This window comes from Poecilia reticulata, linkage group LG5 (assembly GCF_000633615.1).
Source record: "Poecilia reticulata strain Guanapo linkage group LG5, Guppy_female_1.0+MT, whole genome shotgun sequence".
In the NCBI taxonomy this organism is placed as follows: domain Eukaryota; kingdom Metazoa; phylum Chordata; class Actinopteri; order Cyprinodontiformes; family Poeciliidae; genus Poecilia; species Poecilia reticulata.
The window spans coordinates 5,610,655-5,636,340 of NC_024335.1; the positions used below are offsets into that span (position 1 = coordinate 5,610,655).

Genomic DNA, 25,686 nt, shown 5'->3' on the forward strand with positions numbered 1-25,686 from the left:
TATATATATACGATTTAAACCTTAAACAAAATTAAAATGAAAGTAGATTTATTTGATCTACTTAAAAATAACACAAGAAGCAATTTTGTTCTCTTAGCACATTGTGGTTCACACTCCACCAATTTCCTGCTTGCTAACCACAAATAAACATAAAGGAGAATATTCATGTTTTCTTTAAAGGGTGTCATGGATTTGCTAATCGGACAGATATAATCCAACAGATATAAATTCAGAAAAGGTCAAGAAGAGCACACTTTTTTAAGAAGACAAAATAAGACAAATAATAATGAACAACCTTAAGACTAAAATATATAAATGTTGACCAAATGTTTTCTTCCATGGCTAAGTGAACGTTCATTTTTGAACATTGAACATTTGATTTTCAGGGCACAGTCACTGGACGTCATCTGAACCATTCGTTTTCAAAACAGTCAAAATTTAATTATACACATATGGACTCTATAGGTTACTTGGGGGAGAGGGGGATTTTATGCGACTTTTATTAAGGAGTGCCAGAATGAAAAGGATTTTTAAAAATGTTTTTGTAAAACTTTAGAGAACAGTAGATCTATTTCCTTTTATGTCAGTTACAATCTTCCTTGCTCTATCAACGTGTGTAATTAAGCTAACGAAGCAATTTGAGTTACTTCTTCAGCAGTTTTTCAGATCTTTATCGTCTTCTCCTACTCCTAATGTAAGCTAACTTTACGTTAGCTTACATTAGCTGGTGCTAACGTAAGTTTCTGATCTTACCTCACAGAGCCCACTTCTTTGAGGGAAAATGTTTCCAGACTTTGAATAAACCCCTCAGCTTCAACCGGCAGCACTACCGATGTATCCATTTTAATAGTCTTGATTATCCCGCAAAATGTCGGTAAATATATAATATTTGCAGCTACTTCAGTAAATTTCTTTAGAAGTGACCAGCAACTGGGAAAGAGATACAGGTAGTTGTCAAGGTAACCGTACACCAAGTACAGTTTGCAGTGGTGGCCACTAAGGGGCGCCAGATTATCATGTAAATCACAAGCTGGAACTTTTTCTCATAGACATAAGTTATGCTGGTGGGTTTTATAGAATGCTGACGATTTGATTGGTTGGTACGTTGTTAGGCAACGGCGTCTTAGTTGTATTGCAGCCAATCACAGTCAATCATTTGATACCCGAGCACAAGAAGGAAGGCGAAGTTCAAATCCCTAGTAGTGAGCTTTCCACATGCACTTACTTAGAAAGTATTATAAATAGTTCAACCTTCTTAAAACTATTTATTGAGTAAACCTTGATTAGTTTGTTTTTATTTTAAAGAATGGTGTTGAAAAATTATTTTAATAGGGAGCTTTTTTCTTGTTAAGCAATGGCTTATGATAAAAACAACATATTTCCTTCATACTTTCTGAATGTTTTAACATTTAACTTTGACTTTCGTCTGCTTCTTTGTTCCCATTTCTTTTGTTCAATCTGTAAGTATATCACAAAAGCTATTACAGTTTACCAAGGTTTTTCCAGCTTCAGTTTTACAGCCTGTGAAACCTAAAAAAACCCCATCAAAAGTAAAAAATAATTTAAAAAAAATCAAGGTACACTTTGTTTTATTCAGTCTTATAAAGACAAACATTGTGTAGTTACTTGCTTCAATGCAAATTTCAAAACAAAAAGAAAAAATTTCATGTAAATGGAGACTTTAAATGCAATCCCACTATTTGACATTATCTTTATTCAACCCAACTTGTGCCTTGGTATGAAGAGCCATTTAAAATTAATTTCTGCGCAGCAATAAGTTATCCCAACAGTTATGTAAATATAAGCATTTCCTGCTCAGTATTTCCAAGTCTGCCGGCCATGTACCAATGGTTCTGTGTAGCTACAAAGGTTAATGTTGTCTGGCATTTACAGTAAATACAGACCTTTTTTGTCACAATGTAAGCAGGATATGTTACAGGAATAGCCATATTTTGGTTTACACAGTAACAGTTAAAAAAACGCACACAGTAAACCTAAGTAGGAAACAGTTTAAACCGAATTTTAACATATTCTAGTTAATACCCGCTTTTGCTCTCTTCTGGACTATTGTTTACAAAACAAGGAGAAGATAATAACCAGACTCAGGCTAAAGTTAGTCACAGTCTTTTAATGATGGAAATAAATAATTAATAAAAAACGAAGCAAAGAAATTTACAAAACATAACTCGATGTTTGAGGCGTCTCGCTCTTGGCTGTATTGGTGGTGGCTTCTTGGTAGGTGGCTTCATTTAACATCACTTCCAGCAGATGACAATATTAGGGTCATTTTCCAAACGTTCATCCAGCTCCTGGTAACTAATCCCTGTAAAAATCAGCACATACTTCAAAATACATATAAGACTTTCATGCCGAGTTAAAATAAAATTTATTTATTTAAAGTCACGCTGCAGCATTTTAATGTGATTCAAATCCAAACTTTGACTAGGCCACACCAAAACTTAAATTCTGTTTATTTTGTTGTACTGTATAACTCAAGTAATTTGGGTTTAAGGCCAAAAACTAGTGATTGGTCATTTTCAATTTGGGATTTGACTGACTTCATGGTTGATGTTCTCTTTTTGAAATATTGTGTTTGTTTTACACCAAAACATTCCACTTTTATCTACTTTTTATGTTAACAAAAGTCATGGTGATAATAAAGGCACATCAAATTATATTTGTGTGTTTTTTTATCTGCATGTGTTTCAACACTTTGTAAATGTTTCAAAACTGATAGATTTCAAAGACTTTGTTTGTCCCAAACTAAATACATTTAACTGGTTAATATCAGCAAATTTATGACTTAAAAAGGGAACATTCATTTTCACATAGTTAGGTTGCTATGAAAAGCTTTTAAAATCATAAATTAGACTCTGCTTTTTGAATTTACTCACTTTATATTTGTCAAATATTACAATTTATCTGAAATATTCACATTTAAGTGAAAATAAAAAGCAAAAGAAATCTGTAATACTTTATGAAAGTCTTCTTCTGATTGGTGGATCAGCCCAAGTGACGTCTCCTCCCCTGAAGCTTGGACACGCAGTGACCAACTGAGTTCAAATTCAGCAAAACAGAACCTAAGAGCCCATCGGATATTGAGTCAGAACCAGGCCTGATTATCTCTGGCAGATTCAGTTGGGATAATTTTTGACCAAAGCTTGAATGTTTGCTCGGCATCACTCATTAACTCTGTTTAAACACTCCTTTCCTTTGTATCCGGCTCAGTTTTGAATCGCAAGGTGGAAGAAGAATCAAGACTTCCAAAAGAACTGAACCAGAACCAACAATCTTTTGGTTTTTGAGAGACATTTTGGCCAAATAACAGCAATTTAAGAGTTCCTTCTTTTAGACAACATTGAGACAATGAGTGCTCCGTTATGGCTCTGGTACTTAACACAAACAGGTGTTTCTCCAAGACTTTGACTATATCACACCTCAGGGTAAAGTTAAACATTATATCTCAGAATTAGGCCATGAAGCCTCTTTCTTCATGCTCCTGACAGACCAGGAAACTATTAATAACAGAGATTTTTATTCAGTTTAGATTATTTTCTCAACATTCCTCCCCTCACAGTTCCAGTCATGTGTTCACTGGTCATGGACTGAATATGTAATCAGTGCAATGTTTCTGTAATTTGTGCTATAAATAGTATGCTGAACTTTAGCAAGAATTTTTTAAACCAAGGAAGTGTGTCAGCATTCCTTTCCTGAACGCTGACACACTCTGAGAAAATACCACAATGGGTATCAGAACCAGGACGAGCTACATGGCCCAATCTATAATGAATAACTGAACTGCACCAGGTACAAACACAAACAAACCCAGAGTTTAAATAGAGCTGCTGAACTTGCCTGTTTTGCAGCAGATTTCATCATAACTATGACAGCCAGTGTAGAGACGAGGCGGTCTGCTTCTCTCATCCCGCACCACCTTCACAGGATACTTCTGAAGCCGTCGGATGAGACTTTTCATCAGTCCGAACTGGATTAGCCTCCTGGGAAAAACAAAACACACACTTTGTTCAACAAGAGTCACACTGACCCGACATTTCCAGGGCAGCAGAGTCACTTCAGGAACCGATACGCTGACCTCTCATCAACCCTTTGAAGCTGCTGCGAGTAGCGAGAACAAAGGTCCCGCACCGTCGTTCCAGGACTGAGGCCGCAGTAGAGCTGGAATACGTCCCGAAGACTGGCACGCTTCTGACCTGATCAAGACCCAAAACGCTGCAGTCAACCTCTGGAAATCAATCAAAATGTCGTCTTCAAGCAGACGTTTTTCCTTACCCTGTTTGGAGACGTAGCTGAGGCATTCGTCCTGAAGGGATTTGTCATCAATGAGGCTCTGAACCTTCGGGGTTGTGCAGTAGACATTGGAGTACTGAGAAAAGGAACAAGATAATCAACATAAAGACAGTCTGATTACGGAGTTCCTACAAAAATGTTTTTAGACAGATTTTCATTTTTGGCCCTTTTTTATCATTTAGTTATCTCTGTGCAAGCATTATTTGTAATGGATGCTTGGACAACAATAACACTTTAAATATATTTGTATAGAACATTAAGAAACAACAACAACCAACATAAACAGAATAAAATAATAGGTATAATTCAATATAATTTACAACATTAAGCCTCTCAGAATTAAAAATTTTGCTGGATGATAAATTGTCCGATAAACAATAATATTGTCGTTTTGAGACCATTTACAAGTAATATAACGATAATGGCATAATGGCTAGTACGCCCTCTCAAAGACTAATAAACTTTAATTTCTAAAAAACAATTAACATCGCAAATGAAATCCAAACTAAATAAATGAAATGAAAATAAAAACCAAACCATTCCAAATATAATGGATTATGAAATCTCAATAGAGAAAATTGCCCTTCAAATCCTATCAAATTAAAGAGAGCACTCAGTACTACTAAAAGTAGGAACTCAAAATGCGATTAAAGATTAAAGAATGACGTAAATTCAAAGCTAATTTGAATTTGATTCTGAGATTCCTCACCAAATGACCCATTTTATTTACATTTAGGTTCAGAAAGCGTAACATCATTCAGTTTTGATTTTTTTCAGGCAGTTCATGTGACAGGATAAATGCTGTTCATCTTAACTGGGAGGCAAGCCTGAACAGAAATGAAAAACACAAATGTGCTTCCTTAAGATTCACCACAGATTCAGCACAAGATGAGCAGAAATGGACCTAACACGCAGCCCTGCAGAACCCCAAAGTTTAATGTGAGGTATCAATAAACCAGGCGAGATTTAGCTGTTCTAATCATTATACAAGGATATTACGATCCACCGTATCAAAGGATGCTGTTAAGTCTAAAAGCACTAAAACAACAAATTTCCCAGCACTAACTGCTCTACATAGGACGCAGCTGTAAACGTAGATAAAACATTGTTTTCCAATAACTCCTATGGCTTTGATTACATAGTTAGTACCTTCTTCAATAAAATGTTTTGAAAATGATGTTAGTATGTGGTGCAAAGGTTCCCAAATGACATGCTGCAGTTTTGATCCAAATAAGGCTTTGAAAGGATGTTGTGAAGAAAGTACATTTTAAAATTAAATATTAAGATAAACTGAGCAACATTTTGCTTAGTTTTTACCATGTCTGAAATTTTTGGCTTTTATAAATTAAGATTTTAAAAATAAAAATAAAAATTTCCTCACATGTCCATGCCTGGAAATGGTAATTACTGCTAAAACCAACAATGTTTTCTATAAATTCTTAGAAATCCTGTTAGCGTGAGCTAATAATTCTGTTATGCACTAATATTTTACATTTTGAGGTTGGCCTTTGGGTTATTTCATGAACAGTTTCACAACACTAAATCTGCACACATTGGAAAACATTAAACAACATGTTGTAAAATTAGTTCAGTACCTGGAATATCGAGACCAAAGTCACAACACCATAATACCTGGAAGGACAAGACAGATGCAAATTTATCAGTTTTTACCGTTTGTCCCAGAAGACGTGAGGACTTCAAAAAGCAGCGCAAACAGCTGCATAATTTAAATAAACCGTACTAAAAATACCAAAATCAATAAGAACTACAACAGATTTGCCGGTCCGCTCATAAATAACAGGAATGAACTCACAGCAGATTCTGCACAGCGATACGAACGAGATTCAGCTCGACGTCTGCTTCGGCAGAGATTTTCTGAATGTGTCTAAATCCATCAATGTAAGGCAAAATCTAAATAAAACAACATAACAGAAAATTAACATCTTTACCCGAAGCTCTGCAGCCTCATTTGTTTGGAGAATGCAAAACTATGTTTGCCATTAGCGTGAGAACATCGTTTTATTACAGTAATAACACTGTACTGCATCAATAAAGAGACCGTTTCCTATAAGAGAAGCTCATTTCCACGCAAAAAGAAATTTGGAAAAGTCATCACTTTTTCCACCGTGATAAAAAGTGTTACACACTAATCTTTTAACAGCTGCTTCTTGGAAATCTAGGACATGTCTTATCATGACGTGTTGATATTAGCGACCACAAAGTGCTCATCCTGCCTGCTGAGTGGTGAGGTCCCAGTGAGACTTTATAAAAAGCTCTTTGCATTCGGTGAAGACGGGGACGTCATACTCCTGGACAGTGGGGGGGTCCTTCCGCTGCTGGATCAGTTTTAGCTGGATGGTGTTGGAGTCGTCTAGAGGAAAGAAAAAACAGCGTTACAAACCTCCCTCTAATAAAGGAGTTATCCCCTGTTATGTAATTATATGTTTAACTAATGTCCTGAATCACAAATCCAGCTTTAAAAAAACAAACCTGACAGGCTGAAGGTTAAAATGGCTGACAAACATATCACGATCACGATGTAAGTGTTTCATCTCAATTGATATCAATAATTACTGATAACATTTTTGTTTTAAATATCAGAAATACAGCCAAACTAGTGATGTGACCTTTCCTGTTTTATCCAGTTTTTACCCCATGCTGTTTACTTTTAAGCCGTTATGAGGCACAATAAACTGCTGTTGCTGGTGCACCAGTTACTCAACAGCTTGTACCTAGGTAACCAAACAGTGAGTGTGTTGCTAGGTAACCAAAGAGAGTGAGTGAGTTAGTTGATTCCACCAACCTTACGCATCTCGCCCTGAAAGATTGAGCAGCTAAGCACTGAACAAATAAATAAGAAAACAGGAGGATAAAGTGACAAAGCTAAGCGCACAATGAATTAAAAACTCGATTCAAAACACAATAAAATGAACCAGTAAAGCAGATAAAGTTTAATAAAAATCAAGTCTCAATTGGATTAAAGGCAAATGAGTAAAAAGTTTTCAGATGAGTTTTCGCTGAAGAGCTAGAGTATACATTTATTCAGGTTTTTAAGGCTATTAATATTTATTGGCATTCTCAAGGATTCATCAAGAGTGAAAATAGTGAAAGTAACTACCCTGATCCCTGACAACACCGTTTTTGGTTTTATCAGACATAGACTGTCATTTATTATTTTAACAATATTGTCATGATAAAATACATTTTTACAAAAATGACAAGCAATAGAATAAGTGCCCATCTGTACTTTGACAGTTCCCGTTTCTCATGCTGTCACAAAGTAAAGTGGCTCAGTAAACGTTTTCACATTTTGCCACATTACAACCCCAAACTGTCGTCTTATTTTACTTTTGTCTGACAAATGAGCACAAATCACTGCCAAATTGTAAAGCGGAAGGAAAATGAAGCATGATTTATCATTTATTTCTAAACACAAATCTAACATGCGAGAATAAATTTGCATTGTAATTCTTCAGTCTTATAATCATATCCTAAATATAAAATCTGGTCCACCATCTGCCTTCACTTTATTAGAGTAAACATCTGTCCAGCTGTGTGTGCTGTAACAGTGTTACTGCACATCAACCCTGTGAACCATGGTGGCAGTATCATGCTGTGGGGATGCTATTCTACAGTAAGAAGATGAAAGCTGGTCAAAATTGTGACTGCTTCTGTTTATCTGTGCGGTTAGTAAACACAATAATTACAATGACAAATGCAGCCAATGGTGCAGCTTAGCTCAAGATAACCTTGGGTTTAATGACTGCTTTTGTTTTAATGATAAATACTTCCCATAACACTTGAAAATCTGGCACAGGTCCAGGTCTGGCAGAACAATAAAGATAGAGGCAAGAAAATTGGTTATAAAAAAGCACATTCATGGGTTTGAAAGGTCCAGTCAAAGTCCAGACTGAAGGTATTGACTCAGCGGTCAATACCTTGTTTCAGTTTTTATAATTTTTCACATTTTTATTTAACAAACCCAAATATTCTGCATCCTAAGGGCACAAAGTAGCATTATCAAATGTCCTTCATCCCACCAAACAGTTCTATAATTATCAAAGTTGTTTGCAAACCTGCTATTATTTACAGTTTTCCATCTCTATCTTTTTTTTTTGTACAGCCTAGGTATTTTTAAATTAGTTTCTTGAGTTGGATATTTCTAAGAACCTGCACATGTTTATTTTCAGAACAGTGTATCTCTTACCTTGTACATTTGACCTCACTGCAGAGTTTAGCATATTTTTATTATTACTTATCTTTACGTGCGTCATGTTTCCACATGATATCTCAACGCTCCCTTGAGGAACAACAATTTCTACTTTCTATGTTTCTATTAAATTATATTCTACAATTACACACTGCCTTGTGTTGGTCAGTCACATGAAAACCCAATAAAACAATTAAAACGTGTTAAAATTTGAAAGAAGTTTCAGGAATGCAAGCACTTTGTAAGACACTGCTCCTACATATTCAGCAGAAATATGAGATTCACAGTGAGTTAAAAACGTGAAATTACCAGTGGTGGGAAGTAACGAAGTACAAGTACTTATTTACTGTACTTAAGTATAATTTTCGTGTATCTGTACTTTACTTAAGTAGATTTAATAATGGATATTTTCTACTTTTACTCCACTACATTTTACAGCAAGTATCTGTACTTTCTACTTCACTACATTTCTACAAAAGTTTCGAGTTACTCGTTACATCCAAGTCGCATTGTTCTTTTTTTCCGTTAAAATGTGAAGTTCAGGGACTTAAGGTGGCGCCGTAAAATCCAAGCTATAACGTGACTTACTGTTGTCACCCATCGGCTCCCCCTTTACTCGCACGCGGAGCTCCAGACATGCGCAGTGGTTTCCTCTGAGCGGGAGAAAATGTCTGTCTAATCGTCAGTAATATAATAGCGCTGCATAAATCATAAGATATGGCGACATGTAAAATAAGCAGCGCTTCGCTTTCACAGATGGTGGGGACTTTGTCCAACTTTTAGCGTCACTTCGAAGGAAAGCTTAAAGAAAGGTAAGATCTGTGGACGTGATGTTAGCAAAGCTAGCTGTACAGAAACACATGTTGCATCTGCAATGAAAAACAGTTGTCACTCATGCCCTGAATTATTGTGTGGAGGTGTTGACTGAGGTGTCACATATATGGGACAACGCTGTGACCAAAGTCTGCATTGATATGACATTCAGGAACGATCCGATTCTTCTGGACGGATCTTTACTGATTAATTTCATTTAAGCTCTAAGTATTTAATATCTTAGTGTTTTATGGGAATGTGGATCTTTCAGATCAATTTGAGAAGCAATTTTGATAGGTAAAACTTAATTATTTTGTGTCACATAGAGCGGGGTGCTGATCTTGACTTGGTCTTGGGTAGGTGGTCTTGACTACAACTCTGCTACGTGGCTCCTTGGTTGCCTGTCCTCTCCCACCCACCTTTTTTCTATCCCCTTTCTGTTGAATGTCTTTCAAAATAAATGCCACTAGTGGCAAGAGAAGTGAAGTTCATGCTGTTAGGACAGGAGACAAGATGCTTCCATCCCTAAAATTATGATGCATAGAATCACATATCTAAGTCTAAACTATGTTACAGAGAGAAAACACAACATGCTTTATCTGTGGCATTGTTCATTTAAATGGCACATTACTGATATGTATTAAGATCGGTACACTTAATGATATTAGCGATTAGGTAATGCATTCAGCAAGTACTTTTACTTTTAATACTCAAGCATTTTTAAAAGCCAGTACTTTTTTCTTTTACTTAAGTACAAATGTTAATGTGGTAGTTTTACTTTTACTTGAGTACATTTTTGTCTGTGTATTTGTACTTTTACTTAAGTAAATTTTTTGAGTACTTTCTCCACCACTGGAAATTACATAAATTGCACGTGTGGCCTTGAAGTTGTAAATCATTGTTTCACACATGAAATGAGAGTTTTAGTAGCTGGAAACTGACAAGCAGAACTAGATTATAATCACTATGAAGATTTTATAAGCGGGTTATAAAACCACCAAGTTATCATTACCTGGAGTAGACACAGGGGAAAAGTGCACAAGTTTACTCTTAAGAGTTATTGTGTCATCACCTAATAAAAGTTATTAGCCTCCGCCACGTTTTAAAACCAGAGAAACACATAACACTTTACAACCTATCACTGCTTGTAAAGTAAAAATCTATTTCTTATGTAATTTCTTTGAAGTTTCCTCCATATAATTTCAGTTCTGAATCATAAAATGAGTCTTGAGTCACATATTTCACAAATATTGAGCCGTATGCAATCATAATACAGTAATTATTATCATTATCATTGCATAAAAGCCTTTATGCAATGATCACTATGCAAATATATGCAGTAAATAAGCTTATCATTGCACACATTAGTGCAATTCAAAACTTGACCATGTGACAACTAACAACTATTTATCTTTTATTTTGAAACATGTAAGACATCTTTAGCCACTTCCATCCTGTTCAAATGCAACAAAACATATTTTACAATATGAATTAGGCTCTACATTTTAAAGATAAAGAGCTTTTTTGATTACTAGGCTTTAATTTTTATGGCATTTATAGGATTGGTTGTGAGATAAAAGTCTTTTTTTTATCTTCAGTTTGAGAAAACTGAGATTTTTATAAAGAAAATAAAATCACTGGGAGAAAGTCACAGGTGTCTTTTGAAAGTTTACGTTATTAAAAACCTGCAACAGCTGCAAGATCGAATTTCTTCTGATTTTATCCCAACAGTTTTACTTCCTTCTTCAACTTCTTTTGGACCATTTTGAGCTGATTTCTCTCTCTTTCTTTTTTAGAGAAACTAATTTCTGGTGTGAAACTTTCGGTTCTGCATTCGGCATCATCTCATCTGGATTAATTAAATAGAGTTTTTCTAACCCAGGACTCGTGGTTATTGCCATCATCAACAGCAGCTTAACTTCAAGCTGGTGTCTCCACACATTAAACATGCTGCTGTGGAAACTTAGCTGAAGAAAACTTGGCTTAAACAAAATAGTCACTCTTACAAAAGACATTTTATAGAGGTGACCAGGCCAATAAAAACAACAAATGAAACTTAATCAAGAGAAAGTTTCCATCTGGGATTAAATGACTCCATAGCACTGATTCTGCTCCACTGAGAGTTTTTAAATCTTTCAGTAACAGACTCTGGCGATATTTAACTCCTGGTTTTACTGGATTTAACGGCAGCCTACGATACTATTGATCAAAACGTTCTCATCTTGATGCTGGGCCGATGGATCAGGGTCGCTGGTTTCAGTCCGACCGCAGCAGCAGATGTTTCTGTCTTAGTTTCTGCGGTTTGAGCTTGAACTCTGCTGCACTGACCTGGTACACCCCAGTACTTTTTTTTTCTCTTTACCAGCTGCCAACTTTGGCCAAGTTAGTTGTTTTTATAGATGTTTTATAAATAAATGTTTTTATTGTTGTTTGGATCAGGAGGAATAAAGGTCTAGAGAGAGATCAGTCCTGTTTTAGGGCTTCCTTCAGCTGGGATGTCTCCCATAGAGATGGTTCACTGTAACAGCAGATCTATTTCTAATGCCACTTTCAGCACAATTTAAATGAAAGCTGCTTCTTTGTCACTGTCCCTGTCATGAGTAATGGTAATAACAATAATGGTAATAATTCAATAATAATGCAAGAACATATTCTCAAGGATCAATTCACTTTAAATTATAGTGAACATTTAACACTGAAACTGGAAGACATTTTCCATTCATCCATCCATTTTCTTGACACCCTTGTCCCTCAGTGGGGTCAGGAGGGGAAGACATTTTAAATATCCAAAATAAACAACCAAAGCAACACATAAAACTAATTATGAAGTCTCTGAAAACAACATTGTCCATCAAAAAAACTGCTAGTTGACCAAAGTTGACCAAAGCACCAAACTGGAGACCAGATTTGGTGGAAACAGAGAGAAAACAGAAAAATTATAAATCAAGCAAATTAAAATTATTTGGTTTGTTTTCATTTATCATGTGATTAATTCATTTATTGTGTATTGTGACAGGCCTATCCGTCACTACACAAAATGGGAAATATCTAAGTATTACCTATAGGTAATGTGCAGGCTCCTGTAGCATTAAGATCCTCTAACAACGTCGACATTATGGGTAAAAGTTTCTGCTTGCTCTCCTCCTTTGAAATAAAGCCACTTTCCAACTGCAACACAGTAGGGAGAAAATATTAATATCATCTCCAAGTCATTTTACTATAAAAATATGAAGAACAAAAGCTCATTACAGCTGTAACAATATGACAGTAAAGTTTTACTCCTTACCTCCAGAGTTGTGAGGTACCCAGCCAGCTTTTTGACAATTGGCTCAAGAGCGCACGTGTTGGTCTGAGCATCACAAACAAAGCCGAGGTTAAAGAGAAGAGCATTTCGGCTGTACTTTTTATGCTCGATGCACACTGGACAGCCAATTAGCTTCTTCTCCATAGCAGTGCTAAAAAAAATAACAAATGTTTAAAATAAATAGCTATATTGAAACAGAACCAAATCAAAACATTTAAAAACTGAAGCAAAAAGACAGTGTTGGATGACATACACTGTAATTAATTTGTTTTGTAGCTCTGGCTTAGTGATGATATAAACTTGGACCGTGTCGAACAATTCCCGTGAAATGTACTCCTCTGGTACCTGCCAGGAAAAGGACAGAGAAATAAATAAACACCTAAATATTTTGGGATTAAGTCCTTAAAAATAACTACAAACACTAAAACAAACAAAAAAACTCACAACAACGAAAACAAAATTTACATTTATGCATCAAAAACCAAGTAACTTTGATCCTGACTCCAGCTTTTACAGACACTAGACAGTGAAGTATTTTCCTCCAGATGTACGCTGGCCATGAAAACACAACAGAGTAATTTAGCTCTGCACAGGCCTTTGACTAATTTACAAAGCAGAACTTAAAAAATGCATTAAAAAGTTAATTATTTGAGCTTTGACTGCCTTTCGAGAATTGGTCTGATTATCTAGTGTCAGCAAAAAGTTTGCAAGACAAATTCAAATTCAGAAGTACTTTATTCTTTCCAGAAGGAAATTAAATGTTGTTGTAGCTCATATTCTGCAATTGTTGTAGATGCTTGTGGCTAAGAGAAGGAAGGATCTCCTGCAGCTGTCTGTATCGCTGCGGCACTGAAAAAGCCTCTGAATGAAGACACTTTGTTGAGGTACAACAGTCTCATGAAAAGGATGCTCAGGGTTGTCTGTAATTTTATGAAGAGTCCTTCTTGTTCCAGAAAAGTTCCCATTAGTTTTTTAGCCTCTATTTTGTTTGCTTAGATGAGACATTTAGCAGTTTTATTATATATTCTCAAAGATGCTATCAGAATATGAGTTAAAGGGGTATCCAGCTTATGGCTTTAAGCCAGTCGATGTTCCTATGAATGGAGAAGGTGAGATAAAAAGTGATATTGACCATTTTCAGAATAGAAACTGGTACAAATTTGTCAAGATTCCCGTTTGCTTATTTTTCCAAATGACTGGTTTCCGTGCACTAACATCACTGATAAGATCATTAAAGATATTTGAAAATTAAATCTAGCCAATCCAGTCTGAGCAGGTACACTTTTCCAAATGGTTTGTTTGTGTTTTATCGTTGCAACATTTGCTGTGATTTCATATGCAACTCGTTTTTTTTCTGGAGCCGTAAAGAATATACATAAACACCTATAAAGGATGATATCTGAAAAAGGAAGCATTTAAAGAGGAAAAACAGCATTAAACTATTTTAAGGCAACAACAACATAGAACAACAAATAGAAAAACTGATCAGGGTATAGCTGCTTTAGTGACAAACCATTAAGTTTGTCACCAAGTCTGGCTAGCACAGGGTTGTCAAAGTCTAGAACTACTATCCCGCAACTTTTTAACGCATCCCATCCACGATACCTCTAATAAGTATGTAATTTAGCTCTGCACAGGCCTGATAATTAGTCATTCATTTGACTCAGGTGTGTCAGGGGAATGGTGCATCTAAAAGTTGCAATACAGTAGCTCTCCAGGACTGGGCTGGCTGCTTTAATAGGCATACGTGCTTACCTGATAAGTTATCTTTGGACCCAGAGTAGGGTGAAACTCACTGAAGAATATGCACTCTATTCGAGTTGTCATATTCAACATGGACCTTTCACTTAACTTTTTAAACTGACGTGAAGATTACTGGATCCTCCCCACGTACGTTATGCTAGCTTCTAGCTATAACGTTAAAAACGAGCAGGTGGGTTCTTCTAAAACAACCTACAAACAGCTCCAAAGTTGTACGACGTCTACATAACAGTGATATTTAAGTGATATAGAGATAAGTGACGGTGGTTTGTTGTTTAAACCATCTAAAAAAGCTGCAAATTTTACAGCAAACTGTCCAAAGTGACAAGACAACAATGCTGCGTTCAGAGTCTCCATGGAATTTACCCTTTTAAACACTCATCAGGAAAACAGGATCATGTGAAGACTAAAATTGGTTATAGTAAAAGTACATATTTTAATCGTTGAACTATGTTATATTTGCTTTTAGTGGTTTTTGAATGTATGACCCACTCTGTCCTCCAGTAGGATGAAATGTCCCCTTCAAGTTACGGAATTGTAAGCTAACAGTTGGATTTTTCATATAATTCACACTAAAGCGATTTCATGTGAGTTTAGACACGCATTTTAACGTTTTCTAAACTATTTGACACCCAACTACGAGACGACAATTCGTTTAAAAGTTAGATTTACCACAGTCTTTAAAGGGAGCACAGCTCCTTCCTGAGTAGGGCACAAACGTTTTTGCGTCATAGGGACGTAAGTGGTGTTTACTACATACGTAGGACGCACAACAAACGTGCTATCAGTTTTTGTAACTGTCTGAATTTTTTATGGGTTTAGAAATGTTTTTTCAGAGCTATAATCGGTTATCTTGCTTTAAGAGGGGAATGAAAGCTGATAACTGAACAAAGATCTAGACACTTTTTCTATTTTACCATGTGGTGGAGACGGACCCTTAGCTCGAGCTACCGATGCTATTTGGGACGCAGGCGCAGTGGGGCAAAGGTAATTCCGTGTTTGCTGTATAAACGGCTCAGCTGAACGTACTGTGAACAAAGCAGAAGACGAATGTTTTTTAGCACATCACTGTGAATGACTAAAACGAGAGGCACAACAAATTTTATAGTTTCTGTAGTCGGGCAACTCGGGCAGAATATTATATGAACACACAAAATTGTAATATTATTAACGTTTCTTCATTCGCAGCTGGTTGCCTTTATATGCGCGCAGAAGAAAAATAAAAATACCCTGCATCACTGAGATCTGAAGCGTGTGGAGAAGATCTTACTTCCTATGAAAAGCTTCATGTTTGGATATTTAATATCACTTTTAGCAATCCTGGAGCAGTCAAGTAATATAAGACATCAAGAAAAGGCATTTTAAGATGTCTGAAAAATATAAATGTTTGATGAGGAATAAATTAGGTTTATTCCCACTTAAAATGGCTAAAGTCACACATAAAGTCAAGCGTACATGATGAAAACATTATTCTGTATTTTGAAGGAGGATTTATTTAGCTTTGTGTGCTCCTGACTTCTGAAATGAGAGTAAACACCCTGGTAAGACTGATCAAGATGAAAAATAAAATGGATATTTGCAACTATATGTGCATATATATGTTTTAGCACATCAGTTCCATATATACTTATGAGTCATAAGATGATGAACCCTGACGGATCATGTGAAGCAGCTCATCTGGTTACAAAACAGCACTCTACTCTGCTGCACATCTGAACGTCACCCAAAACACACAGTCCCTTCTCTGAAACATGGTTGTGGCGTCCTCGTGTTGTGAGGATGCTTTTCTTTACCAAGAACAGAGAAACTGGGAGGTTGAAAACGGGGAACCCTGCAAGAACACTTAGAAAAAGAGGTTCACCTTTAGGGAGGGCAAAACACTCCTAAACAAACACCCAGAAACTGTCTAATGTTTGTCTGACTACAGAATAAAGTCCCAAAACATGCACTGAAGTGTATCGGCAACAACTATTTGCAGAAACATGTATATTAGGATTAGGATTAGGGTTTATTTCAGATTTCACAAAAGCAAAACAGTCAGATGGAAAGACAATAATGTCCGTTATTCATCAACCTGAAAAGGAGTGGATTCAAGAAAACACTTTATTTCCCTTTTAACGTCTTTCCTCTACTCAAACAAAATACCAGTGAAAATAATAACAAAACAACCAAAGAACTACATTACAAAAAAACAGTACAATGTTAGAAATAAATAGCATTCAGTTTTTGTCCTCATTCCAATATTGATCAAAAACCATCACATTATTTTTAACAGTTTTAGGTTTTCACTCTGCTTTGGCTCATTTCTCTTTGTTGTACGTGCTGGTAAAACTTATAAATAAAAACATTTTTTTAAATAAAAAAAAATAAAAATCAGTTTCCAGCTTTCATTTCAGGTTTCTGCCCATATTTTAGTAATTTTATAAAGCAAATTTTTTATTGTTTTTGGATTTGTTTTTGGTGTTGGCATTTATTGCATCGTTTATCATTCATTGTAATATATTTCTTATCGTGAGAATTTTGACTTATTGTTACAATAATAATTGATGTTTGAAAAAAAAACAGTATTTTTTCACTGTTTGTTCAACGAGAGTATCAATAAATATGAAAATATGATTAATGCAGTTATCTGCAGTTTAGTGATGCAAATCACGCTTCTTTATGTGAATATTGTCCTAAAGAAGGACTTTTGTTTTCAAAAGCTGTCTTTGTGATATTCATAAAGTTACCTGAAAAAAGAATCAATAAATAATTATCACTTTTATCAAAAGTTCCACTAAATATAATGACACAAATTTAAGCTCAGTATTTGTAAACGTACCACCGACATTGAGATATTTAATTTTTTTCTCCAATAAAACTCCTTTTCCAGATTTGGCGCTGCCTTACCAGAGCCACATGCAGCGCTCCGGCCCTTCCTGCAGGCCGGATCACGGCACTCCAGGCTCTGGATGTCTGGAAGAGGCACTTTGTGGAGAACGGTGTGACGGAGCCTGAACAGTCAAGCCAGTACATCATCGCTCATCTGCTTGGAGCGAAAACAGTGAGTCAGTCTTTCCTCTGTTCCTTATTGAATCCCTCCAGGACAGCGACAGCGTCTCTTCCTGACCTGTTTCCAGATAGAAAGTGTCGAGCAGCAGAGGTTAGCAGCGTTGCTCAGCAAAGAGGAAACGCAGCAGGTGTGGCGGCTCTGCTCCAAACGTCTCTCCAGGTGAGCGCCTTGCTGAAATGTGTGAAATCACAGGTGGTAGTTTTCTGCAGCAGGCCTGGGTTTGTGATGCGCAGGATGCCGGTGCAGTTCATCATTGAGGAGTGGGACTTCAGAGACCTGACGCTGAAGATGAGGCCTCCTGTTTTCATACCCAGGCCTGAAACCGAGGTGAGTGACGACAAAAACAAAAAGACTTCGCCCTGGAACATGCCTCTTTGTATATTATCTACTTTTTTTTTAAGGTTTTGTTGGCTCTAGTGGCCTTTATTTGAAAGTAGTTTGACAGGAAAGAGGGTTATGACAGAGGGGGAGGACATGTGGCAAATGTCACCAGGCTGGGAATCGAGCCTGCGACCACCAGCATGAGGACTAAAGCCTCAATACATGGGTTGTGCTTTGCCCCTGCGCCACCACAGCACCCTGTTTATTATCTACTTTAACCTCTGGACCCACACATATTAAAACAGACAAAAACTAGTAACAACAGTCATAGTAAAACAATGAATAATTAACAGAAGTGATCATTTCTAGGGAGCAAATTTGTACAGTGGCTTGTATTCAAACCTTTCTTTCTGCTTCACAATTGTAATTCACCTTGTTTTGGTCTTTCACATACATTTCTAATAAAATATATTTATGTTTGTGGTTGTAATGTGGAAAAAAGGCTAAAATGAATGCTTCTGAAAGCCAAGCTGTGTAAATATGTGTGTTTTTATTAGTGCTGTCAACTGATTAGAAATGTCATGAGGTCAGTCACACTCTAGAGCTGTGATTAACTTTCTAAAAGTAAAATGCACATTTTCAAAAATGTTTAATTGGTTTTAATGTTTAAATAAAAGTGATTTTGTTCCAAATACAGTGAAACCGTCGCCATCGGTGGCTACGCTAACTAGCCTGAGTGTTCATGACAGTCTGCTAACAGAGAGAGGCTGTAGGAATAGCAGCACGTACATGAGCATGATTGACAGTGGCTCTGATTGATTTGTTAGCACTGAGAGCTAACAAGCCAGACGAGCTTGATCTTTTTCACAGGTTATCTGTTTCACAATAGTTTTAAACAAATAAGTAAAAAATTGAGAGACCACTTGAAATGATCAGTTTCTCTGATTTTAACTTTTTATAGGAATATGTCTGAGTAAAATGAACATTGTTCCTTTATTCTATGAACTTCTGACAACATGTTTCAAATAATGCAGAGAGAACAAGTTGACATTCATTTAGAAACAACACTAATGTTTAAAACTCAGAAATCAACATTTAGTGGAAGAACCTCGATGTTTTCAGTGGGGTTCAGTGCAGTGGGCTGTTTTTCCAGAGCTGTATTTTCATAAAAGTCTGTGTTTGGTTTGGTGCAGGAGTTGGTTGAATTGGTGCTCACGGATCTGCAGAAGCGTCCTGGATCTGCAGAGGCGCCGCCAACGTGTTTGGAAGTGGGTTGCGGTTCTGGTGCCATTTCTCTCAGCCTGCTGAAGAGCCTCCCTCAGGTGAGCTTTGTGGTTATAATAAGAACCTCGCCGCCATGCGTCATATTACTTGAAAGCTGCTGGCTGCACATTTAGGAATTGCATAATCTGTTTGTTCAGAGGCCTTTTAGAAATGCAGGAACAAGCTGCGGATGAATCACCAGGAAATTCAGAGAAAGGCTCTCTGGCTTTTCGTTTCTCTCTGCTGCAGCAGCATCTCCACTCGGATGCATCGCTTCAGACTGAATGGAGGAAATATTACCAGAGGCGGCTCTGTAGAAGGAATTACAGGAATTTATTGTGTCTTTTCAGTGTAACTTTATAGCATAGCTGGCACCTGTGGTTGGAAAATGTTCCCTGAACACTCCCTTGAATGCTCCCTTAAATGCTCTGCCTGTAAGCTGACATTTGTGGCTAAATATTTAGATGTCAGCTCATGGTCAGAAAGTGAAACAATTAGCTGCGCTTCTCCAGGACGCTTTCACAAAAGGAGAAAACATTCCTGATTGCCGAAGGTTCCTGTGCTTACATTCATTTATAACAACACTGTTTAACAACAGGAGCAAAATACTATCTAAAATATTTATGTTTAGTGTGCAAGAAAACCAAGGACATGCATATTTTATGGTGGAAAACGTATGAGAGTCCTTGTAGGAAAAACGAAAAGAGAGAAATGCAGATGAAGGAGTGGAGGCCTGTCTAATTCTAGGGGTGAAAAGTGTTTATTGTTGCATAAAATAAACATTTGAAAAGCAGGAACAGTGTGTTATTTAGCTAAGAAGAGAATGAGAATAATCCTGGACTTGTTTTTGTGCCGTTAGCCAAGGCAGAGTCAGTTTTCCTTTGTTCTCCGTAACAAGCAGACTTCTAGGAAACTGTGGAAAAAATTGAGCTCTGCAATCTTAAATGATTCATTCCTAATCTGGAAAATGTAGTTAATAACCGTATAAAAAGCTTTTCATAAGCTACAGTGTACATTCATCATAAGTAAAGGATAAAAGAATCATTTAGTGTTTATTTTGAGACTAATAGACCTGAAGCTCAGCTGAGTCATGCACTTTATTCTCTCTTTCTGAATAAAATGTTTCCTATCAGTGCAATAAAACAACGAATCCTGTTTGTGTGAAATCTGCACAAACATTCAATGCAGATAATTTAACAGTTGTTATTACATTTAGTTTAATCCTGGCTGCTTGTTTTAAAGCAAACGTCTAAGAAATTTGAGAAAAAAGAAGATCAGGATACACATTTACTGGAGCTGTCAACTTTAAATAAATGTAGCTGATTCAAACGGCGTTGCTGTCTGCAGCTTATCCCTATAAATGTATATAAATCCTTTAAAACGAAATTGTTTATGCTTTGATAAAACCCTTCACAATATCTAATAACCATAACTAGAGGAGAAAATAATCTTTTTTGATTCTGTAGCCAATATTTCTATTAGGAATTAATGTTGAAAAGTGATCAATCTCATCTGATAAGCAGTCAATGTCATATTTTATCACCTTTTGCTCGCATAATTAGGGCCCTGCTCCTGGAAAGCTAATACGTGAGTTCAGCCAAGGCTCTCGAGGGACGACTTAAGATGTCACGTTTTTCTCTCTCTACTTCCTTGTTAAAACCTGTCGGATCAGCTGGGTGTGGGTCGCCGTCGTATTTGCGGTTGAGCCTGCAGCGGCAGACGCCGTGTTCCCAACCCAACTTTCACAAACGCTTTCATCACGCCGTTTGCTTAAGAACAGAGCCGCCTCTGTGCTTCACGCCGACTTGCATCAGAAGATTCTTTTTCATTTTGGTTAATAGATGCAAAGTATGGAAACACATGTTGATCAAATAAAAACAACGTTTAGCTGGTGACAAATGTGAGGGGTGAAATGCTTTTGTGTGTTTTAAAATGTGAGGGAGCAGCAGGTTATGAGAAATTCCTCCTGAGAACAGAACGTTTTTACTCGGCGTGCTTGTTTCTCCAGCTCGAAGCCTTTGCCTTGGAGCGAAGCCAGGATGCGGTTGACTTAAGCCGGGAGAATGCGTCGAGGTAATTGCGCCACAGTAAACAAACTGACTGTCCCAGAGGTTCGAAGTTACTCTTTCTATGATTTAAAAAAAAAAAAACTTTATTAGTGTTGCTGCTGTGTTGTTGTTTCTGCAGGTTGGGGCTTCAGGACAGGCTGAAGGTTTATCATATGGACGTTATAAAAGGTATAAAAACATAGACTGAGACAAAATGCTGTGTTTTTCTCTAGTTAACCAGACTTATCAGGTTCTGCTCTCTAATGCTGTGGGTTTTTTTCCAGATGCAGAAAAGATGCCAGGTCTGTTTAGCTCCATTTCAGTGCTGGTCAGTAACCCTCCTTACCTGTTTTCAGAGGACATGGCAACCCTGGAGCCGGAAATTTCTAGGTGACCTGCAAACAAATCTCTGCATTTGATCTGAAGATGTTTTAAAACCGATTCCTGAAGCTTCTCACATGCTGACGCAGCTGCTCTCTGGAAATCCAACCAACACAAAGCAAAAGACAGAGATCACAAACTCGAGGCCCGGGGGCCAAATCCGGCCCGCCACAGCTTTTTATGTGGCCCTCTAAATTCTAGACTAAGCATTAAATATGCTTAAATATTATGTTATCAATCAAATCAATGGAGTTTTTATCAGTTTATTGCCAAATTATATCAAGCAGTCCCTCCAGTTTCTTGTGAATTGTCGTGGAAATTCAAGCAAAAACCAAATCCCAGCACTTTTTTGCACTAATAATCGGTATTTTATTGCAGATATTTCCCAAGAATTGTCAAAAACTTTCTTACTTGTACTAAGCAGCTGCCTGAGCCTTAATTGATGTTAGATATGATCTATACAGCGAGTAATAAAAAGTCATAAATAAGCACAAGTATTTCCAAATTAGTAGCACAAACACTTTGATTTTTATTGCCGAAAATCACAAACCAATCGTGAAATCCTGGAGGGACTGAAGTATTATTTAATTTTAAGAACTCATTGATATTTTTGAACAGGTTTTATCAACACATTCTGGCACAACCGGCCCTTTAAGAGCATTTGTGATCTTGGTTTGGTCCAAAACAAAAATGAGTTTGACATTGATCGCTGACATAGACACTTGATTCTAGACATACAAGAATGAAGCAAACAAATCAGCCCAGTTATAGATTTCCATTTGTCAATAAATATCTAGAAATCAGACCATCTGTGTTTAAGGACACGTGTTTAAATTATCAGCTGTTTGTCCTGATAGACGAACTAATAACTTTATAAATAGCATTTAAAGGTTTTTGTGCTGCTGGAGACACGCCAGATTTAGTTCATAAAATATGAAACTGTCCAACCAAAGCCAAAAATGAATAAATGAGACATTTGGAAGCGTTTTCAGCATCTGGGCAACGTTAAGGGTTTTAATTTCCACCTGTAGTCGATGGAAAACTCCAGGTGGGATTTATTTTTACTTTCAGGGCTGAAACGATTAATCTGATTAATCAATTATTGAAATAATCACCAACTAGTTCAGTAATCGATTAATTGTTATCAGAGCATAAAGTCTCCAAAAAAAAGAGTAATTTCTGAAAGAATAAAATACTCTAATTAAGACAGAAATGTAGACATTTTGTACTTGAAATAAAAATAAAACACATTTTTCTGTTAATATGTTTTATCATAAACTCCTCGAGTTGCACAGATTTAACTTCACCTGGTTCAAAGTAAAGCAAATGTTGCTATTCAGCTGATAATCAGTTAATCCAATAACTAATCAACAGATCAGCCGTATCAATAAGTCAAGCAGAAAGCCTGAGATTTCCACATGTTGATGTTAGAAATATTTTTATGATGCATCTTTTGCTACAAAGTAATAACTTTTATTTAAGAAAGGATTTTATTTGTTTTTATTGCATTTGTAGTTTTGTTTAAAAGGAAAATCTACAGAATGTGCCTTTTTTAATCATTTTAATAATCAAACTAATCAATTGATTTATCGATTACTAAAACAATCATTAGTTTACTTTATAAGAGCCCAAGTTTTTCTCTGCAGCTCATTAAGAGTTAAATCTGGATTTTATTCACTAAACTTACAAAGACAGACGTTTGGATTTCAGTTTTGCTCTGTTTTCTGTTGGTCTGTCCAATAAAATCCAGAATAAAAATGTGTTTGGGTTGTAAATATATTGATAATCTGGTGAATAAGTCCAGTGACCAGCTGCATGCTTTCCTGCTGCTGTCCTGCTTTGTGAAATGCTGCACATAATTAAACGCTGCTGCAGCTGCTGTTGCTGCTGCTGTTGCTGCTGCAGTTGCTGTAGCTGCTGTTGCTGCAGCTGTTGCTGCTGCTGCAGCTGTTGCAGTTGCTGTTGCTGCAGCTGCTTTTGCAGCTGCTGTTGCTGCTGCTGTTGCTGCTGCAGTTGCTTGCAGCCACTTTTTGCGCTGGTGGTCGTGCGGCTGCTGTTGCTGCTGCTGTTGCTGCTGCAGTTGCTGCTGTTGCTGCAGCTGTTGCTGCTGCTGTTGCTGCTGCTGCTGTTGCTGCTGTTGCTGCTGCTGCAGCTGTTGCTGCAGCTGCTGTTGCTGCTGTTGCTGCTGCTCAGTTTTGTTCAGGGTGAATCAAAACTGTAGTACAAATTAAAATAGAGTTTATAAATTAACTACACAGAATTCATTCAGCCAAGAAGTTTGTTTCTGACATTAAGCAGTTAAACAGCTGAGACTTTGAGCAGCTGAACTGGTCGATGTTTTATTTGAAGGGTTTCATGTTTCCTCTGGTTCTCAGCATTTTGGCTGATTTACGTCCAGCCAGAGGAAACATGTTGGTAGAATTAAAAGATTACTTTAAGCCTAAATCTGGCAACGCTGAGACATTTTCTGGGCTAAACTTTGTTGTTTTTTGTTCCCTTTAATCAGCAGAATGATAAAATCTGAATATTAAATACTGTCAGAGATGAAAAAGGTGCATTAATAAATTATTTATGCACATCAAGCAGACTTCAAGTGTTTTCTTGTGATTATAGTTTTGAGTTTTTCATTATAGCTTGGTTTTAACTTGTTTTTTCACAAAGTATTGCATTGTGATTATGTATACATCAATTGGAAAATTAATACTTAATAGAAATAATAGAAAATATATTCAATTATTCAGCTAATTGACTCTGGCGTTTTATCCCAGCTTTTGCGCACTAGCATAATTGCCGCCATGATGAATACGGCGCACCGCATTTTGATGAAAGCTGCTCGTGTGAAGGAAATTAAAGAATCAATTTCGGATGAGTTGGAAATAAATTCATGGACACGAAAACGAAGGATGTCATCATGTCTGTAACTGCATCATGTTTTAGTTTAATAAAAGGACAACATAGCTCCAGTTAGTTCTTGAAAATTTTTTCTGTTTTAGTTTAATAAAAGGATGATATAGCTCCAGCTAGTTAGTTTTTCCCCGTTTATCTCAGTTAATAAAAATGTTTTATCAGTTTTAATAACTTTGATGTTTTCCAGGTTTGAGGATTGCGCCGCCTTAGATGGAGGTGAAGATGGACTAAATGTGATCAGACAGATTTTAACTCTGGCTCCAGACTTTCTGTCAAACAGAGGGTAAGGCAGCCAACACACACACACACACACACACACCTGGGTTTAATTCCAAATGGCACCTTCACGCAGAACGGGCCCTCTCTGAAAAACACGCGTATCATGTTGCATTTTTAACGAGCTTTCTGCGAGGCGTCCCCTGAACCCAGTTCCAGGCAGACGCTGCCTCCTCTCAGGGTCACCCGCCGCCTGTAATCCTGTTGTGTTAATTTGATTTTAAGCCTTTTTCGTCTCAATCCTCCCTTTGATAAACAACAGCCGGGTTTACTTGGAAGTGGACCCCAGACACCCTGCGCTCATTCGCCGCTGGGTGGAGGACAACGTGGAGGAGCTGCGGTTCGTGGAAACACGGCAAGACGTCAGTGGCAAGTCAGTGCTTCAAAAAGACAAACACAAATTCAGAGTATTTTAGATTCAAACTGGGAGTTGTGTGATGTAAATCTTTGCGTTTGGTGTGTTTTTGCTTCCTAGGCCTCGTTTCTGCATCCTCCAGAAAGAGGAGTCACATAAGGCCCCCGAGGTGGATCAGGATTGAGAAACCCAGATCCTATTACGCTGGCTTTAGCTCAGGTCGTCGCCGCCTCGGCTCGCCCCCCCCTGGCCCCCTCCCCCTCCCACACCTGACCCCATCTCCTCAAAATTAACAACTTCACACAAATAGTTTCCATATCGAGGCTGCACTTTTAACCCGTCGACAGACAGCGAACACGCCCCATCTCGCAATAAAAAAAAAAGAGAAATGTGTGTGTGCGACGGCACAAAGCAGGCTCAGAGCTGAAGGTAATTACCAAAGCTTTTCTTAGAACGCTCCCTCTCAGAATCCGCCTCTCTCCTCCCAGGAAGCATTCAGTAGTTCTGTGAATCCGCTGATGAGCGGTCCTCCCCCTTCGCTCATCCACCCCGCTGACTCAGATGCTGACCAGATTGCATCGTTGAGCAAAAAAAAAAAAAACACGCTCAAAACGCGGTCCGTATTCAAGCTCAGAGGCTGCACAAAGCCTTTGTGTCACAAAGGTTTTATGTGGTGAAAACATTTCA

General features: G+C 37.2%; 3 protein-coding genes across 8 annotated transcripts in view; 1 reads left to right on the top strand and 2 right to left on the bottom strand.

Moving 5' to 3' along the window:
- Nucleotides 1-1,189, bottom strand: part of zmynd10 (zinc finger, MYND-type containing 10) — a 9,695-nt gene extending 8,506 nt beyond the window's left edge. For 3 of the 5 annotated variants that reach the window (XR_533673.2, XR_533672.2, XR_533675.2), the window contains exon 1: nt 754-1,189. Coding sequence is in view for 1 of the 5 variants with exons in the window: in XM_008408651.2 (XP_008406873.1) it covers nt 754-842 (89 nt within the window). In the remaining 4 variants the exon portion in view is untranslated. The remainder of the gene's footprint in view (nt 1-753) is intronic. The other 2 variants (XM_008408651.2, XM_008408652.2) reach the window with 2 other exon arrangements.
- A 919-nt stretch (nt 1,190-2,108) lies between these two features.
- Nucleotides 2,109-14,492, bottom strand: nprl2 (NPR2 like, GATOR1 complex subunit). The gene is made up of 11 exons (XM_008408650.2): nt 14,391-14,492; nt 12,889-12,980; nt 12,618-12,786; nt 12,391-12,499; nt 6,543-6,679; nt 6,122-6,219; nt 5,904-5,940; nt 4,291-4,384; nt 4,094-4,211; nt 3,856-3,998; nt 2,109-2,323 (listed from the first exon to the last, which is right to left on the bottom strand). Exons 1-11 carry the CDS (start codon nt 14,469-14,471, stop codon nt 2,256-2,258), a joined length of 1,146 nt encoding a protein of 381 aa, XP_008406872.1. The 5' UTR covers nt 14,472-14,492; the 3' UTR covers nt 2,109-2,255.
- Nucleotides 14,479-25,686, top strand: hemk1 (HemK methyltransferase family member 1). Of its 2 annotated transcripts, none has more exons than XM_008408649.2 (11): nt 14,479-14,568; nt 17,269-17,439; nt 17,516-17,607; nt 17,682-17,775; nt 18,963-19,091; nt 21,041-21,105; nt 21,220-21,269; nt 21,365-21,470; nt 24,556-24,651; nt 24,907-25,017; nt 25,120-25,686. In XM_008408649.2, exons 1-11 carry the CDS (start codon nt 14,533-14,535, stop codon nt 25,181-25,183), a joined length of 1,014 nt encoding a protein of 337 aa, XP_008406871.1. In that variant the 5' UTR covers nt 14,479-14,532; the 3' UTR covers nt 25,184-25,686. The 2 variants fall into 2 exon arrangements, with proteins under 2 accessions (XP_008406871.1, XP_008406870.1); XM_008408648.2 differs by lacking the exon at nt 14,479-14,568 and adding an exon at nt 15,133-15,383.